General features: G+C 41.7%; 1 protein-coding gene across 2 annotated transcripts in view; it reads left to right on the top strand.

Moving 5' to 3' along the window:
• The first annotated feature begins 867 nt into the window (after positions 1-867).
• zeb1b (zinc finger E-box binding homeobox 1b) overlaps positions 868-19,859 on the top strand; it is a 60,900-nt gene continuing 41,908 nt past the window's right edge. The window contains exon 1 of one of the 2 annotated variants that reach the window (XM_007560677.2): positions 868-1,144. In XM_007560677.2, the coding sequence (XP_007560739.1) occupies positions 1,087-1,144 (58 nt within the window). In that variant the 5' untranslated portion in view covers positions 868-1,086. Of the gene's footprint in view, positions 1,145-2,068; positions 2,221-19,859 lie in introns of those variants that run through there. The other variant, XM_016675622.1, reaches the window with a different exon arrangement.

The raw sequence follows: 19,859 nt of genomic DNA, 5'->3' as shown, positions 1-19,859 counted from the left end.
TGGGAAGTGTGGAAGCCCCTACAGTATCAAATTGACATAGGAATAACAGAGAGTTGGCCACTCTAAGGTAAAAGCCCAGCGCATACAGCGTTCATGTTTTTTTGTTTTTTTGTTTTCATCCAGACGGCTTCCCGCGCCCCCACCCCCGCAATGGCACGGTGTCCCCGCTAGGGGGCGCGCCCCACAGTTTGGGAACCTCTGGACTAGAACAATGTGTTTTTGGTTATTATCAATATGAAATTTCACAATAGACTACATTTAATGCTTTTCTGTTTAATGTTCAATAATTGAAGTCTAGAAACTTTGCTTGAGTCTGCCGATTGTATCAGTTCACCACACCAGTTAACCATGAGTCTATTGGGATCATTTTCAAACACCTAGAAAACACAGAAAACACATTAATGTATCATTTTCAAAGTTGCTTTACAACTGAACATCCAAAGGTATACTTCAGTTTTTACAGAACTGGAGAGCACCAACAAGTCTCTACTGATCAGATGGACTGATGTCTTGAGTAATCACAATTTTTTCCTAATCACAATGTTAAGTAAAAATGACTTGGTATTTAGACAAACAATCATCTGGATTGTCCAAAATGTGAAAAAACAAAGAAAGCATTGGAAATTTATAACGGCTTTTGTGAAAGGTGTACTAAACTGAGGTGTGGCCCCAAATTAATTTCTTCTTAGGGCCCCATACAACCTTTGGCCAGCCCTGTTTAGCAGGGGTAATTTTTTTGTTTTGTTTGTTTTGGCTTTTTTATACTAACAATTCAAAACTATTACCACCACTAGGCAGCAGAACTACACCTTGAAAAAAAATTGCTACAGTGTGTTTTATACACACAGGACGTATACTGAGAGTAAGGCAGGTAACAGTACACAGCCAGCCCCTCTGCTCTCCCACATTCAGCGTGTTTCTGGGGGAGACAGGGGAAGGTAATGCCGTAAAGCTTTTTTGTCGTAAACCAGGTGCGGAGAAGAAGGGGAGGTGAAGGCAGCGAGGGAGGTGGTGGTGGAGGAGGAGGGGGAGAGGGGTGAGAGAGGAGGTGACTCTCCGGCAGCATTTAGACACAACGAAAGGATCATGGCGGATGGCCCCAGGTGTAAGCGCAGAAAGCAGGCGAACCCGAGGAGGACCAACGGTGAGTAAAAACTACTTCCTACGAGGAGTTTTCCCTCTCCGGAGGCTCTTCTGTCGCCGGCTAATTTGGCCGAAAAGTTCAGCAGTGTGTGAGCGCTGTTTTTCTGACCCTGAAAGTGGTGGGAAGTAGCGGTGTGGTGTACCGTTATACCTGGGTCGCGACTCTCCCCTCCGCCTAGCGGTCCGCCGCACTGGGGACCGTTATACGCGCACCTCACAGCGCTGGGAGCGCAGCAGCTCTTTCTGCTCACTTTACTCTCATTTATTCAGCCGAATAAACATTTAGCACCAGAAACCGGGGAGCATTCATTGATTTTAACCGTGTTTTGTCGAGTTAGGAAGCCCACCGTAAAACTCGGACTTGTTTCTGTTGGGAAACGGGATAAAACGCTACCTGGTTGTTCCTCAATGGTTATCTTAAAACAGTTTGGGTGAAGAAACAACATTACATTTAGCCAGGTGTTTGTTTTGGAACGCTTTTGAAATTTGTTGTGCCGGAACAAATAGGAATACAACTGTTTAGTCCGCTCTTATTTAGTCCACTCCGAGCAGGTACAGGCTGTTGCTGAGCTACAAGGGGCGGACAAACTGCCTCGTTTCTGCCTTTCATTCGGCTGCTTTATATTAGTTCTATCGACGACACCACAGTTGCGTTTAAATAAAACAAAATTAAGAAGGAAAAAAAAAAACCTATTTCGTGTTAAAGCTGGTTTTGAGCTGTCATTGTTTCGAACTCATTTGCATTTTTGCTCACATTGTTTCGGAAAAGTGTTTTCATTCAGTGACTTTTATTTTATTGTTGAAATTATAAAGTATGGAGTGAAAGCTCAGCAGAAAACACGGACAGGGTGACCGGGGTTCCGGAGAGCGAGGGATATCTCACGCGCTGTTTGAGCGCAGCCCATATAAGGAGAGCGGATCCTCTCCTGTCGCGCGACGGGAATCCTGATTCTCGTAGGACTACGGACGCGAGCAAACCTATACACGCGCTCAGTTTTCCCTTTTCTTTTCTGTTCTCGCTACATTTCGCCGATTTATGTATTTGTGAAGCTCTACGTGACTACGCTTACCTAAAAGGTGCGATATTAGTAGCTTTTGGGGATTTTAAGTTATCTTTGTATAACACCAGTGTTAAATATTAAAATAAGTGCTATAAATGTAAAATTTTCATTGTTTGCTCTTTATTACCCGTGAATTTACTTTACGGAGGAAGTTGTTTTTATCGAAGGGGTTCACTATCTTTCTGTCCGGCATGCGTTGGCCTGTATCACCGGGTGTAACTCACAGGAACTGAGGTAACGCAGCTGTTTCGGTGTTGTTTCACTCACTGTGAGCCCATGTTGCTATAACAGTAATCCGTGGGTAGGGAAAAATGCGACCGCGTGGTGTTGTGTGTTGCGGGCTTGGCTGTCCTGGGAGTTTTCTGTGGACAGCAGCAGCAGAAGACTTAGCATTGTTTTTCTGCTCTGTTTTTACTCCTTTCTTGTCATATTTGACTATTTCTGTCTCTTTTAATGGGGGCTTTAAAACTATCTTTTGTTCATCTTACGGAGTCTTTTAAAACTTATTAGATCTTCTTTATTGCCCCTCTTTCTTTAAGTTAACTGTGTTTTATTAAACCTTTCGGAATATTGACAGAGCTCTATTGATATGCAAAGTCCCCCTTTTTTGACCAAACAGATGCCTTTTTCTGTTGCTTTGCCCTTTTTTTTTTTTTTGCTTCAAAGAGCTGTTAGGACTTTCCCCCTTCTCTGAGAGGCTGACAATCTGTCATGTAGATCAACTTCCCTGCATTTAAGTGAAGTGTTCTGGTCCTTATTGTAATTTCATCCATTTTTAAGCATCTTGTTTTGTTCTAAATATGCCACTAGTCCGGGTCCTTACAGGCAATGACTCAGCCAGGTTCCTGCCTGGCAAAAGGAGTGACACAAAGGGGCTGAGATCAAGGTGAGCTCCATTCCCGGACTGTAAACAGAGAGGTGTTAACAGCCCGCTGAACGACAGGTGTTTCCAGTCGCCTCCCCTTTTGTCGCCCAGTCGGACCTCCCCTCCCCTCCCAACCTCCATTGGGAGCAGCAACCATCCTCTGCAACGGTAATTTAATGCAGCGATTTGGGAATAGAGGAATGCACCCTGCATTAACATCCTTTGCAAAAATAAACAAGGCTGGAATGCTCTCTTTTAGAGAGTTCTCCACACTTTTATGCAGCCAGGTACAAGATTCTGGAAAAATGTGGAATTTGACTTATTATAATGTACTTTCCCAAACTGGAGAAGAAAAAAGAAAATTGAACTTTTAAAATATTTTGATTCTCATCCCATTTTATAAGCAGTGCATCCATCCATACATCCTAACTTCAATCCTTCTAATTATCTATCCCTCTTCCTTACTTTCTGTGGTTTTTATTTTGAAATCTGACTACTTTAGAAATGCGTGCCATACCTTCTAGAGCTCCGCCAATAAATTGGCCCCGATTTAGCTTATTTTGGGTTATCTCATGTAAGAAACCAATCTTATCCACCTGTCTTATCTACCTCTGCAAAGGTCTGACAATCAACCACTGTCCCCTTTTGCTCTTCTATAAGAGAGACAGACCCGCCCACCAGGTCTCATCTGCCTTTATCCAGACGAGGTTAACAATAGTCGCCAAACAGTTGCCAACTTAGCAACTTTTCACACAAAAAAATTGCCTAAAGGAACAGACAGGTCAGGCTTTTCATAAATTGGTGATTGGGCAGAAAACTACAGTGCACCCCTAAAAACATTCCTAATGTAGTTCTCGATTTATGCTTCACAAATTGTCTGAGAGACTAATGAGAACTCTTGGAATTTGAGTCTGGAAAACTATTAAATGTTGTGGAAAGCATACAAATGGATCTTCCTAAATGAAACTCGAAATATTGCTTAATTACAAATCTACTTTTCACTTAACAAGCGTCTGTTCTAGGAAACTTTTCACCTTCATGTAGTTCTTGTATTTGACGAGTTACAGAATTTTGCCTAGAAGAATGTAGGAAGATGTTTATCTCATCTCTTCCTGACATCTACACACACAGTGAAAACCTACTGGCACTTAAAAAAGAAAACTTATGTAACGTGTGGAGCATGGTTACCAGTGGTGAAACTCAACTCCACCTAAGTCTCAGCTTGATCTCAGCTTTAGGGAGGACGGTGAGAGACAGTGGTGTATCCTTGGTGAGGGGGAACCGTTAGGACTATGGAGGAGGTTGCCCACTCCTGCCTTCTAAAAGACATCTGTTTACATTTAAGGGGTCCACCCCCGTCATGTGAGGAGTTTGGCAGAGGAGGAAATTTTTCATTTATCTCTCAGCTTTTCAGCGACTTCCTCAGTGAGCTGCATCTGAAAGTGCCAAGTAAGAAGAAAATCCCCCACAGTGCCTCAGCGCTCGCTCCGTCTCTCTCTTTCGCTCCCCTCCTTCCAGAGCAAGGGCTTTATTTTGGAGAATAGAGAGGGGCAGTGGGCAGGGAGGGAAGGTTAAGACACAGTAGCTAAGGGGGGCAGGTGGGAGGTGGCTGATTGCCCCCTGACCTGGGCACCCATGCGTTCTTAGAGTATGACTTCACTTTCCCCCCTCTGTGCCATTGTGTGGCTTCCAGCATGTCCAATTGTGTTTGTGTTTAAGTCTGTTCAATGACGGGGGGATTCTGCACTCCCTTCCTTTCCACTCTGACCCCTCCTCTTTTAAAGTGGGAGCTCCCTGTGCCCTGCAGAAGAACAGGGGCTGGGGGAGGCAGGAACGGAGGGGGGGATACAACAGGTGACAAGTTGTTAAGCGTCTGCTTTGGCAGATGCGACGTATGATAGGCAACTCATTGCATCTCGCGGTCAAAGCCATCCACTCTTATGTGTTGCCTCTAAGTTGTTTCTCATCAATCCGTGAAGATGGGAAAAGGTTTCCTGGTCAAACCGGGTGATGGACGAGCAGACTGGCATCTCTGCGGAGGCAGCTTAATGATTAGCTAACCCATGGAGGAGGAGAGCATTAGCCTATAAAAAGGTGCTCTCCCTTCATAAAGAGGGAGGTTTAAACCCCGAGTCAGTTTCAGTAACCCCCTTAACTGTGCTCGGATGTGCTTTATTGGGGTTTGTGTGGCTGAATGGCTAAATGAACCATTGTGAGTTAGGGGGCTTTCGTAAAGGGGGGAGCCTGAGGAGAAAGAGCCTAGTTACCTTTGCAGTTCGCCTGCTCTACCTCATACACTTTGAGCGGCAGAAGAAAAGGACCATTCAGCAGGCCCGGCATGGGGAGGGAGAGCCCTTTTCACACTCAGCTTGTGGGAAACTTCTCCACCACACTGTGTACGCCATTTGCATATGACCCATTCTTTCTGCAAAGGTCCCTGTGAGGGTGGAATCCGTGGAACGTTTGCAGAATTTTTTAAATCCTTCTCTCACGCAGTCTCCAAGCCTCTTGAGGACTTACATTGCAGGGCTCAATGTGACTGTGGCTTCCACCTGAATATCAACACAGTCCCATCCAGGGCTCTTAATCTGTCCTGTTTACATGGTCATGCAAAAGCATTCACACCATTTGAACATCTTCACAAGCAACAGCAGTTTTGCAAGACTGACAGTTTTTCCCAGTCATTTTTCCTAAAAACTAATTCAGATGGAAACATCTGAACATGTGTTTTCAAGACTGGCCAAATCAATATTCTGAATTCGATTTAAGGTGTATTCACACCAACCCCGTTTAGTTCACTTTAATCAAACTTTAGTTCATTTGTCTAGAATGTCCGGTTCGTTTGGGAGAGGTGTGAATGTATCTTTGAACTATGAGGTGGACCAAAAAAGCAAACTCTGGTCCGCTTTAAAACATATATCTTTGCTTGATCGAAGTTAACTGAAATGCACATGTGAATGCCAAGCAGACCAAAGACCTCCCCAAAAGCAGGAAATGAACTACAGAGCAAGGCATTCTGGGTAAATACAACCAAAACAAAGACCCCTGTCTAGCGCGAGTGGGAGAAATGGCACGTAGCCAAAGACAAAAGAGGAATCCTACAACTGCTAAAATTTGACACCACTCCAATTTTGCTTACATTTGATAAAGAAGGGTTAGGTTTTATGAAAGGGTTTTGCTAAACAAAAACTTCTTGAAAACTTTTGAACTTCTTCAAAAGTTTTTGTTTAGCATTAGCAAAGCTAATATTTATGATTAGTGCTTGTACATGTGAGACTCCCTATGCTTCCTCAGCTCTCTCAACAGTCCATATACCTAACCGTTGCCCCCCAATCCTCCTCCCCTTTTTACACTCACCCAGTCACCCCATAATAGCCATGTAAATAGCCCACCCCTCTTCACAGTGCAAAAGATCATCTTGGTGGCGTAGAAATTGGAGCTGCCTGCCTGTCGTGACACAACATCTACATCGAAATGCTTCTGGTGGCCCAGAAAGACGTGCTGACCCCTAAACACAGATCCTTGCTCAGTTAGCTGTGTAATCTAAACCAAATGAGCAGAAAGGACTCCTTACTGAGGAGACAAGCGAGACGACATCTTTTTATTCTCGTATGTTTTCCCTAAACCAATATTAGTCACCACCTCCCTCCCTCAGTTCTTCCCTGACAGATACTCTCAGTAGCATGTGTACTTGAGGGAGAGATTACGTTCAAATTGCCATCCGTGTGGAGATAAATACTGTGTGCGCAGTGTGTTGATGTGTGTTTTAATCATCTGTTTGGTGGCCCCTCCGGGTCTGTCTGCACACCCCTCCTTGTCTCCACGTCATGACCACCCCCTCCGTCTCCACTCTGCTTGGGGTCCTCAGTGGAGCGGTTAATGAAAAAGACCGGACCGACACAATAGGCAGAAGGCGGGCACGGTGAGGAGCTTTTCCCATCACAACCCTCTGCTGTAGCTCCAGCTCAGACCATCTGATTGCTTTAGTCTTACATGCTGGATGTCTCATGCCTTTTAGATGGGCTTGACCTTACGGTGGTCTCACGGCATGTTTGACTACGTCGATGAAACGAGATGACAGGAGATGAAGACTAATCCACTGTCATGCCTCGCGCTTTGAAAACAGCCTAGCCTGGCGTTTTGCCAGCCCTTTATGATGACCGTATTGATTTTCCTCTCCATAGCACACAGAACTGATAATGGCCCTCCTGAGGGGCTACACATTCATATTCACATCCCGATCCCAGTTGCACAACGTTGCCGTGACGTCCCAGGGGCCGCAGTGACTAACAGATTCACTACTCCGTCCTGGAAACTTATTGAACAAGCCAGGCCTAATGATAGCTGCTGCAAGAGAAAAAAGGAAACCCTTAGTCACCGTGTTTGGTAGACAGAGGGAACGCCGACTGCGACGCTGAATGTCAACATGGATAAACATCCACACAGGATTAATGAGAGAAGAATGGACAGGCTGAACCAAGAGGGAGGGGAGCATGCAGCATCCACTTTGCCCCATTTAACCCATGAGTGATTTGTTGAGGTCCCCCACGCATGGAACTACACAAAATTAGGGAGAATGATGGAGGCACCCCAGAAAAAATACTATAGTTAGGCCTAGAATTATACAACTCATTAAATCAGCAAGATATTAATAATTTTGGATTAATGTGATGATGTTTAGATAGTAGAGGCGCTCTGACAAATCTGTGGGCTAATAAATCAGCTCGTTTTCCCTAATATTCGGTGATCGGCCACATGAGAAATCGATCTTGTCTACCTCCACAAAGGTCTGAAAATCACCCACGGTCCCCTTTTGCTGTGCTGTGAACACTACAAAAACACAAAATCTAGTTTCTACTTTAAATACCTTAGGACACTTGAAAGAAGAGAAAACTAATTTACAAGTAACTTTTCTGCAAATAAAAGCTTGTTTTAAGTAAATAATTCCTTAATATTTTTGTAATAATATTAATAATTAATATATTATTAATATATTATATTAATAATATATTAATAATATTCCTTAATATTGATTTTAAAAAAGTACTAGTTCCACTAGGAGCATTTTCACTTATGGGAAAATGTTGTGTTATAAGTGAAATAATTTACCAATAAAATCAATATTAAAGGAATTCTTTTCTTAAAACAAACTCCTATCTTGCTGGAAAGTTACTTTTAAGTTAGTGTTCTGTTATTTCAAGTGTACTTTTTTTTTAACTAGACCAGGTCAGGCTTTTTAAAGATCAGTGATCAGCCAGAAAACTGCAATTGGTGCACTCTTGGAAGTATTGTTTTAGAAATTACTTATACACGGTTGGCAGTACTGGTTACAGAATAAGAGTACCCCACAGCATGACGCTGCTACTGCCATGTTTCCATCTTAGTTCAAATTGAGTTCAGAGTTAGCATGAGCTACTGTCACCTGAACTGGATGTCCATGTCTTAGTTGGTTTGCAGTTGTGTCATATACTTTTTTTTTTTTTGCGGGGGGGTGAGGGTGGTATTTTCAGAATAAGACTTATTGGTTGTTGCATACCTTTTGTCACAGTTATACCTTTTAGATTTTGATGTGCTGTCTCCATATGTAGGTCTTACGTCATAAACCTCTGTGGGAAGATGCTGTGTATCAATGCAGGTGTTTGTTCACAGGGAGACTGTGGAAACTGGTGTTGAGCCAGCAACCTTCAACTCCTCTTAGCACACCTGTCCTGGCTTAGCTCACCCCTACCAACATTCAGGTGTTTCCAGGCAAAACACACCAACACCTTCTTTACCTCCTCTTTCTCAAAACGCTTGCTAACATGTCGTTGAAGCACGGCCATCCTGTCCGGAGTCAGACAAGATCCTTAACGATGTTGCCTGGCGACATTACGCAACACTCATCATTGGTGGTGCAACCAGTAAACACATGCATTTGTCCCAGTATGAATTCCCACTATGCCGCTGCATCTCCACCTCCGGAGTCCCGTAATTTCTCTCCCCGGCAGCTGCCTGGGCCCGGGCTCTCCGGCTGCAGCAGGTGCTGAAGGCATGCAGCAACTCAGCTATACAGCACTCATAAATAACACCTGACAAAAAATATGAGGGAGCCAGCACTGCAGCCAGAGCGAGGAGAGACGGGCAACGATTGAAAGTTTCCCCCAGCTGCAGATCTGGGTGGGGTAGATGTTCAGAACGGTAAAACACTAAAAAATGTGAATGCTGTCCTTCTGAGGTTCCCGCTATCCTCAAGGCTAACTTATCCATAAAACGTCTATGCAAATTTTTTTACTAAGTGGATCTCTACGAAACCCAAGGCCACCTCTAAGTGACTGGTTAAGTGGGGATTTATATTTGAAGGAAGGAGTGTTATCTTTTCTGTAATTAAGATGTAAGAGCTTGGAACAATGTTAATTGTGCTCTAAAAGCAGTTGAAGAGGTCAGAGAAGAATTTCTATGCACACCTTTACAATCCTCATCAGTAATAAAGCAGCACTCAGAATAAATGAAGCCATAAATCTTCCTCTGATCAAGGCCCGTTAATGAACAAAGCTCAAAATGAAACCGGCACTCTGTATCTGTCATTTTCTGCTCCTCAAATCCACACACATACACATACACACACACACACACGCGCGCAGACATCCTGCCTCATCAGAAGCTATCGATCAGCCTCTCGGGGCGAAGGTTAGTTTGTCATTTTCTCTTACCTCACCATGAACAAAACCAGGAAGCGCGTGAGAGATTACGGCCCAGGATGCAACCTGAAAGCCCTTTATCTCTGTGAAAACAAGAGGCTTCCTGCAGACCTGCTCCCATCCAGGGCACCCCCACTCCAATCCCCTCACCGACCCCTTCCTTCACCCGGCTGGCCCCCCGGCACCTGTGGCAGCCTATTTAGGGATCCTCATCATGGATCAGGGGCTGTGGAACCCACAAACCGAGGGGGGCACAAAACATGAAAGCCTTGAAAAAAGAACTTTCCCTTTTAGATGTAGGCTGCCTCCGCACTTATGGTAAAGGAAATACTACAGATTCATGGTAACAAGTCAAAATGAAAACAAAATTGTTGGTTTAACTTGAGTTTAATTTGAAACAGAAACACACCTATTATTCCCAATGTTTATAAAGTAATCTTCCATTGTTAATTATAATAATTCTATTTTATTGGCAGGCTTCAAATCAAGAGCCACTTGGTCTAATCTTTCTGCGTTCCATGAACGGCACTTAACTGATTACTATCTGCTACGATAGACAACTACACTCTTTGTTATGGATAATATTGCTAGGAATCCATAATATGAACATTTGGGCCTTTATCAATATTCAATAATACAATTGCTGTTATAGTTGATAATCGATATTTACTGGAAATATATTTATCATATATTTTAATACCTTTTTGACACCTTGAAAAAACACCACTTCACTGACTTGACCTGATTCTCTGTTTCAGTTAAACTACCCACAATCCTATGCTGCATCACTATCACCATCATATGACCAAATAAATACCACATGACCACTCCACCTCCGAAACAAACAGCCACAAGATGGATTACATCAGTTATTAATATCAACCTAGCTTTATTTATTGAACTGATAACCATGTTAAAATGACTGATATCAGCCGATACCTATGTTTATGCCTATGTGTTGTGTATCTCTGATTATTATGGAATGATGAAAACTGAGTTCTTTTTCTCGTCAAGAGATAGCTTAGATTCATTCAGACCCAGAAAAGATGAGCTAAATGAGCTAAACGGAGAAAAACAAAGTTGTTGGGTTTCACCTTTTGGACTTTTCAACAACTCTATTGGAACCAACTGGAATTGGATATGTTGGTATCCTGTAAATTTTAGCGTTAGAGTTTTATGTTTTAAGGAATACATACATGAATCATTGCAGTAATGCTAGCTGCTAGCATTACTACACACATGCTAATCTCTTATTTAAGATGCTAAAGCTAGTTTAAAATTAGAAAACTCTTACTGATTGTCACCTCTTGCACAGAAGTGTGGTATCACCTTTGCGTCCAAAGCAGCTTTAACACAATTCCAATTTTTCGCTGAAATTCTTTTTTATTTTGCATGGGCATTCTGTACTACTAATTAAATGTATGAACTTCATACAGCAGTGGTCTTTTGTACAGAAATAATTAATAATGGACGCTGCCGTCTATGGATCGATTTTGAAATTGTTGAGCAATGGCAGCCAACAATGTCATCACAAGATCATAACAAGACAAAGAAAGCTAAGAAAAAAGAAAGCACAACTAAAAACGGCATTTTCTAGAGCATTGACTGCAACTTCTGTAGAGGAGCTGTTTGGATGTGTAGTCAGGTGATGTAAAAGTCAGATAAGTTTGGGGTGAAAAGATCAGAATTGGGCTGTTCAGACCACTACAAACAAGTCAGATACAGGTCACATACTGACAAAAGAAAAAAATTTCAGTTATGGGTTATACTTGCCTGCTAAGTAGACCTAGTATAATAGTAATAATTAGTGGTTGCTCATGACAACAAGACTAGAAATATCTATTTTGAATTCCATCTTTTTGTTGTGTACCTTCAACAGAAATCATCAATTCATCCAGATCATCACAGGTTGACATTGTTTTGGACTTTGGGAAGATGTCAAGAGTACTCAGTGAGAACCCACATATGCTCTGGGAGAATATGCAAACTCCATGCTAACAGATAATACCTTACTCTATGCTCTGCACAAAGTGAAAAAAAAGCTTTACTAAAAACAATAACTGTTTAAAATTGTGGTATAAAACGATAGCGATAACCGGCTCAGACACAATATTGTTGAACAAAGTTTCTCCACTTTTACAGGGTCACTGTAAAGGACAACTGATAAGCACTATTTAATAATTTTCCATGACTGATGATGTCTGAAGCAGATCACTTCAGTTTCAGTAGGTGTTGTAAACTACTTTACATTACCATCATGACCCATAAACCTTGTTGGCTCGTTTTTTTTTGTTAGCGTCTGGAAACACTTTCCTTCTCCTTTAAGTTTCTGCCCCAGCTGGCAGGGGTGGTTTGTCTCGACAGTAGTCTGCCTTGAATTTCAATAACCCCCCCAGCCCCCATCACCACAATCACCCCCATCCTCCCCTCCTGCTCTTATTATGCCATAGCTGCTAACTGGCTCCTATTCACTGCAGTGTCCTGACTTCCCATAGGGACCTAGATAAACAAGGGCCATTCAGTCCCCTCCTGCCCGTCTCGGCCTCTTCTTGTTTTCCTGCCAGCCTTCAACCTCGCCTCCCCCCGCCCCACTCTCCCCTGTCGCAGGCGGGCTCTGTGCCATCACTGACTCTGCCTCACACCGGATGCAATCCAAGGGATTAACCCGGGACCGGTGAGGTGTCTGTGACCAGGACGGCCTCCGTGTGTTTGTGTTAGAAGGTAGAGAGAGTGAGGGAGGGGGGGCGGTTATCTGTGGGTGTGGTGGGATGATGCAGGCCTGGCCGACTTCCTGTTGTTACAGTCCATCAGGGGAGCTCAAGGGGGTGGGGGTTGAGGGGGGAGATGCTCCCATGAGATTACCCCGTGAGAGTCACATGGTTGGAGACTTTGTTTTTCTCTATTTATTTACTTTTTTATCCAGCGGTGACTTGGTTTGTCAAGTGTAATTCGCTGAGAAAGTTGCTAATCTTTACCTTAACTCTGACACGAATGTGAACTTTCTGTCATTATTTATTTATTTTTTCTTTGGGGATGAGTTTCCTTTCCTCTGTTCTGATCCAGAGATCTCCAAGGAAAACCTCCGGTCTCCCTGGGGGCCCCCTATCATTCTCCCTCTATCTCTCCTAACCAGATGTTTAAAAGCTACTTGTTTGTTTACCCCATGGAAGCCATTTTTATTGATGCAACCATAAAACTCTGCCTGCTACGCCACATGTCTCTCTAATACAGCACAGAATAATACAAATTCAAGTTACATTCAAGTACAATGAAGATGAACACTGCAAAAACACTATATTTTACCAAGTATTTCTTTAGTGGGTTGGTGATATGAACTATAAGTTTTATGATATTTTGTGGTACTTTTGTGGTAACAATAAACGAGACAATAAGAACTATTTTTATCTACTTTCCTAGGTAACTGCATGGCACAGCAATCATAGCCCCACAAGCACAAATACTTTTTTTGAGAAGGTGTGATTTGTATCACCTATTAGCACCCAGCAACTGTATTTAGTCATATTTTCAAATTGATTGATATCTGTTGATGCTCTCATTGAACAAACGACGGAGAAAACAGCAAAATTAACAACACCAACAATACGGACAGTTTTGGGCAGTTTCAAGCATTTTTAATTGGAATTTTTAACGTTAAACCACAATAAATTAAAAAACAAAACAATAAATGCCAATCCCTAAGTGCAAAAATCGAAGTAAAAATAAGACAAAATTAATGTATAAGTAGCTTATCAGCAAGATATATGAGCTTGTTTCAAGTCAATAATTCCTTAATATTGATGAAACAGTGCTAGTTCCTATCTCCAGCTAACGTTCTGGGCGAGAAGCGGGGTACACCCTGCACCCCTCCCGACCCCAGTAGGGACAAGGATGTTAGAAAATGGTTGGATGGATGGACTGTGCCAGTTCCACTGGCAGGAAATATCACTTATAACCTGGGAAAAATGTCTTAAGCACATAAAAACATAACTTCAAATTAAATTAAAACCTGTAAAATAACTTACCAGTGGAACTAGTATTTTTTCATCGATATTAAGGAGTGATTTATTTAAAACAAATGTCTAAATCCTGCTGAAAAGTTGCTTGTAAATTAGTTTGGTCTTATTTAAAATGTATTAAGGTATTTACACCACAGACTGGACACAAAAAACTTGGCAGGATCTTGTGTTTGTGCAGTGAAGTTGCCTACGTGGTAACGTCTAACCAACCAACATTAGGCAGCTAATGTCCTTCTAAGCGAGCAGCCCCCTGACAGTAAGGTGGAATCAGGACGTTGGCAGTGACACAGCGTCTAGACGGATATCTCCGTACGTGAGTCTAGTGCCAAGGAATCTCAAGCAGAGCCAGAGAAGACGCAAAGAGACTCTCAGGTTTATCAAGAAGTAACAAGTTGATGGGTCTTATTTGAGGAAAGCTGCTTGGCTGAGAGGACTAATAACTGTATTGTCCCATGACAGATAACGTAGATGTAAAGCTGTTTATTGTTGATGATTGAGGCATGCACCGTCCTTAGGGAGCTTATCCCTCAGGCAGGGCCGACTGCATTTTATTAAAGCCAGCGTTCAAACAGACGAGACCTGTGATCAACAAGCAGATTAACCGATTAATAAAACATACATCACAACATATAGGAAGGCCCCTCAGTGGTTGTTTGCTATTAATATACAAATATGGAGGATTAGTGTCTGCGTGGCCGTGGAGAGGGGATTAGGGTCCTGGTCCAGACAGATTGGATTTAATGTGAGTGTAAGACTAAACGATGGCAGCGCCACAAAGCCCTCATGTATGTACAGGCTGATCTCTGCTCTCTGGCTCTGATGCAGTCGCATCCTGTTTGTGTTTGTGGATCAGTTACATCCAGCAACGGCGCACTGGTTAGAGGTCAGCTGTGGCACAAAATCCTGCTTTTTGTTGCATGTTAATTAGGGAGGAGATAACCTTCAGAAAATCATCTCAGTGTTTACAGAAAGGAAAGGTGATTATTACAGTCACTGACTCTTTTAAACAAGCAATATTAAGTAAAATAAATTTATTTGAGCTTTACATCATATTATGCTATTCCCTCATCATAAACATACCTTGATTGTGGCTTTGATTTTGTTTGAGAAATCCTGTTATCTCCCATAACAGCCATTCAGACGTCTTCGAGATGCAACTCCTCCTTGGAGCTCCTTCAGACTAGACAGCAGCAATTAGTAAAACATCTGGTGGAACTGCTAAGTTCATTATGTAGGAGTTACTTGTCAGGGCAACATTGGTAAAAATGTTGTTAAAAGGGTTAATAGGGGAGCGATGTTTGATGGCTTCCTGAGGGCGGAGCTTCAGAAAGAGCAGAAGTTTTTAAAGAGGCTCAATTTCAAAGTATTAAATTACAAAGTAAAATTTTCTTTGTAATTACTGAAGGTAACAGAGTTACCTGATTGTACTCTAAAATGGCGTTATGACCCTGGAAAATACATAAAACCGTCTCTTAAAGAAGCAGATAGTCATTGTTATATCGCAGGCTTTTAATTAGACTGCAAAATTTTATATCAGCCTTTGTATAGTCTCGTTCTTATATTTGTGTTTTCATGGGGTTCTTTGTGATTTTCATGCCTGTAATAGATTCTTTAGAAGTAAATTTGATGTACTATGATGTTATCTATGACTAACTGTAACTCTGAGTTTGAAACTTAAAAGTATAGACTGTAGAGTAACTATTAAATAATTTTATGGTTGGCTTGATGTGTTTCTTTTGTGAAATACACCATGCTGCTCACTACAGGGTATCAGCAGAAGTTTGACAAGCTGAAATTAGCTGGCTAATTAGTCACGCTACCAGCTGAGGTAGCCAGACTGCAGTCAGACACTTTACAAACATCCTAAAGTGACCCTAAAGTTCTGATGAGTTTGTCTTGAAAGATTTTGATGCCTTGTAAATGAGGGAATAGTGTTGTGTTTTCAGTCAGCTCTATGTTTGACATAGTGGGAAAAAAAGAGTAAAAAGCAGCACTTTGTCTGGCATTTTATTAAAGGACTTTAAATTGTAGGACTAGTATGAAGAAAAACTTTAGCAGTATCTATATTGAACCGTTTCAAATCTTTTGGTAAAGTTTGAGCCCTCTTCCTCATCAATTTGTCCCATACTCTGGATGCTTCAAAATGTCTCTTTCAAACAACAAGTTAAAATGAATGGAATGAATAGTGCAAAACTTATTTGCACTGAGATGGAAGGTTTTATGTCACGTTTTTGCAAACTTGTGATAAAGGGCTCGAATTTTATCATCTTTGCTGAGATCAAAGGAAAAATAAATGAATAACACAATCACTGCCAGCTCACAGTTCTACAACCGCTGCACCCTTAATAACATGGTCCACATAAACCACAGTCCGCTACATACCTTGGTTTTGGGTCACATTTTGGTACATTTTCAGGAGTACAGAAAAAGGGAACAAATGCTAGGTTTTTTTCTTTGCTTGCTTTGAACAGAAAATAACCATCACAGACAAGAAAATTACTCTTGTTACCAAGGAAGCTCTGAGTTAGCAGCCTGCATAGAACAACCCAGAATTTGTCAACAGCTTAACATTGATGATGTCATAAAATGTATATTAAAAAAATAACAAAATGAGTTGGCTTATATTATGCTGTCTTCAATTTTAAGCAAAACAAAGGACAAATCACAACTGAATTTCCCAGTGTAAAAAAATTCAACAAATTGGATGTTGCTCTGCTTTGGTGTGGAGGCCTTTAGAACAGGGGTTCTTAACCTTTTTGATAAGGGAACAACTTTTTGACCTGAGGCCTGTTTGATAATAACAATCTCATAGCTTACTTAATTGACCTCTCTTTGGTTTGATTTATATTCCATGTCTAAATCAAATCTACATGCAGTTTAACAACTCTAATAAACATTAGAGTTTATTAGATGTAGGTGTAGTATATTCACCTACATTTATTAGGTGAATGTAAACCTTTACATCCAAAATTCTGAATATACTAACAATTCGCAACAACTGGGATGTCAAGGTATTTTCTAAGACAAACAGTCCTGTTTCATGGAATGTTGTTTAGTCCAACTCAGTCCAATTCATTTCAGCACAATCCAGTTGTACAGATTTAGATACAAACATCAGACTTGACCATAAAACACCTTAGTCTGATGAAAGTTGTCAATTTCTACGAGGATTAATTGATAAACTCCCCAGAGCAGATCTCTGATAGATGTTTGTTTTCCATCCAAACTTCCTCTCCATGTGCCTCTATTGTTAACCCATAGCTTTATGACAAACTAAGTCCAAACTCAGTGGCTGAAGTAAAGGTGAGTGAACACACAGGCCTAAACAAACCTTCAGTGGGCACAGAAGTGACTAAAACCAACCCAGGCTGCAGAAAGGAAAACATGTGTACTATCCTATCCTGCAGATGTCCTGTAGATAGTGGCTGGTGTGGGTGTCCTTTACCTGTTTTAACATGCAGTGCACACACACACACACACACACACACACACACACACACACACACACACATACGCACATACACACATGCACACATATTCAAATGCAGGGCTGCTTATCCNATGCACACATTTTCAAATGCAGGGCTGCTTATCCCCAAGGGCGCCCAGCTAAAGGAGAGAGATCCCCTTAATCATGTCCCTGTCCCACATCCTCGTTATCAGACACGATTAATGAGCTCTCCATTAATGAAAAAAACTGGAGGTGCCAGCCCCTCCTGCAGGAGGGGCAGGGAGGGTGCTAAGAGTAAATGGTCCCCAGGTGCACTGACATCATCTTGCAAGGTGGACGTGATAGCTGTCAAAGTGTGCCTTTGTCAAGGAACGACGAGACATTGGCGTTCATTGAGGTTGCCCCGTCTCTGTACCTGTTTTGGACCGTTCAGAGTCAACATCTGGGGTGTGATCCGCTTTGGCCTTTGTACATCTGTCTTCCCCCTTTGTGTGCGGTGGTTATATGCTGTTAGGTGGGGAGGCGGGGGATGAGGAGAGCTCAATGAGACGGTGGGAGAGCAGGAGAGGGGGGCGAGGAGAGGGCGGCAGGTGCAACAGACACCCGGTGCAATCACCGGCACTCGGCAAAACCGGCGACAGGAAATCAACGTCGTCTTGGCAACCTGGCACTATCGATTAAGCACGGCCGTCTCCAAGCTCACGTCATGGTCCTGGTGGAAATGGCTCTGTGTTGGGTTTCAGGGAGAGGAGGGGGGTCAGGAGAAAAAGGAGTAGCAGAGGAAGAAAGATGATTGTGTCTCCATTTCCGCCTTAAGTAAACATTTTGTTCATCTCCACGTTGCCGTGAATTACTTTCAGATTTACGACTTGTTGTCCCAAAGCCACCTCTCCCCATCGAGGCCTTCACAGGGCTGTGCTAACATGTAACACGGCTGTGTCTCTGTGAGGACAGTTCTCCCAGAGTTTCAATTGTAGACTGATTAGGCTTTGAGTTTTCTTTCTCCACAGGACAATCACGTTGCTGGGCAGAGCCCTGGAGGATTGTGATTACACCATAATTGTACTCTGAAGTGGTGTAGTTGCATAAGCTCTGTGTACAAGTAATCAATATGCAGCATTGATTTGGTAGGAGTAGTTCTGGCTGATTCTGCACTTACTTTACGTACAACACGTTTCTTTTTATTTCTTGCTTTCTCTGCTTGTATCAGCTGTTTTGGTTGATAAGACTGGCTGGTATCACGCTTCTTATGTAGCCCTGAAAAGTATGGGATTTGATTGAATCATTTTCCAACTATGGATAAGGGTGGAAAAGATAAAAATTTATATAATGTAAAAATTTGTATTATGGAGATGGCTTTTAAATTAAAGATGCACTGACTGAAAATTTGTAGCTGATCTGCAGTTTTTGATCTTTAACGTCTAATTTCACACATTAAAAATTCTGTTAGAGAAATAAGATGAAACCAAACAACTTTCAAATAGCATTTTAAATATATTAATTAGATTAGTGAAATCATATAAATCAAACTTTACTATTCTAGAACAATAAACAAAATGATGTTGAGTTGACATTTTTTAGCTGTCTTTAAAAGCTGTCTTTAAAATATTTTATTAATGATTTATAGTGACCTAGAATGGTCAATAAAACGCAGAAGCAGCAACAGAATTTATGCTAAAACAGAAAGTATGCTAAACTTGTTAGCATAACTTCTGTTTTAGCTGTGTTGGTTTGTTGTAGCTTTTCTTGTTGTAGCTTTGTGTTGTGTTGTTGTGGCTTATTGTTGCATAGTGACGTTTTGTTGTAACATTGTTGACTTTGTTGTTGTGTTGTGACTTTTTGTTGTTGTCTTGTTGCTTTTGCATTTTGTTAACCTTCTGGGCCACAGCACAGAACAGGAAATCTTGGTGTGATTCATTTGGCCTTTATGTTATCTACTGAAAGTCTTACTCTCTTGCAGCCTGGTTGAATCACAGCCATATTGTAGGAAATACAGTTTGCTTTTAAGAATCTTAAAACATTCCTATGCGACCTGACTTTGATTCTTTTAAACACAGTATCAGTGCTGTTGTTTGCATGTCTGGTGCACCTTAGGTACAATGTGTTTTTACTGTTTACTTTATATTTAAATGATTTCCTTTATTCATTTTCTTACATAAATCCCAACTCTTTTTTCCCCCTGTGACTCATTTATGATATTGGATTTTGAGGTAATGACAGATAAATGCACATTGATTTTTTTTTAGAAACCAAACCGAGCTCAGAGTTCTGTTTTTGTATGCTTACAAATAACTACACATAATAAAGTCCAGCTACTGTACATGGATTGCAATGTCAGAAGTATACAGTGAAATATCCAGAATGTTTTAGAAACTGCAAGAAAAATCTAAAATACAAAAGTTTGAATAGGAAAATTGTAGGAATTCTAAATTATTTCACCCAGTCTTATGTCCCCACCTGGAATGTGACCTGGACACTTTTTAGTTTAGAAGCTGTGTTGATGGAGGAGATTTACTGCTATCTCTTGTCTTCTGCTGGTGGTGGTGTGTGTGTGTGTGTGTGTGTGGGTGTGTGTGTGTGTGTGTGTGTGGGTGGGTGTGTGGGGCGGGGGGAGGGGAACAGACAAAAAACGCTCCCTCGGCGCGT

This window comes from Poecilia formosa, unplaced genomic scaffold (genome assembly GCF_000485575.1).
Source record: "Poecilia formosa unplaced genomic scaffold, Poecilia_formosa-5.1.2 Scaffold118, whole genome shotgun sequence".
NCBI lineage: Eukaryota > Metazoa > Chordata > Actinopteri > Cyprinodontiformes > Poeciliidae > Poecilia > Poecilia formosa.
This window is presented reverse-complemented; position numbering and strand designations above follow the sequence as displayed.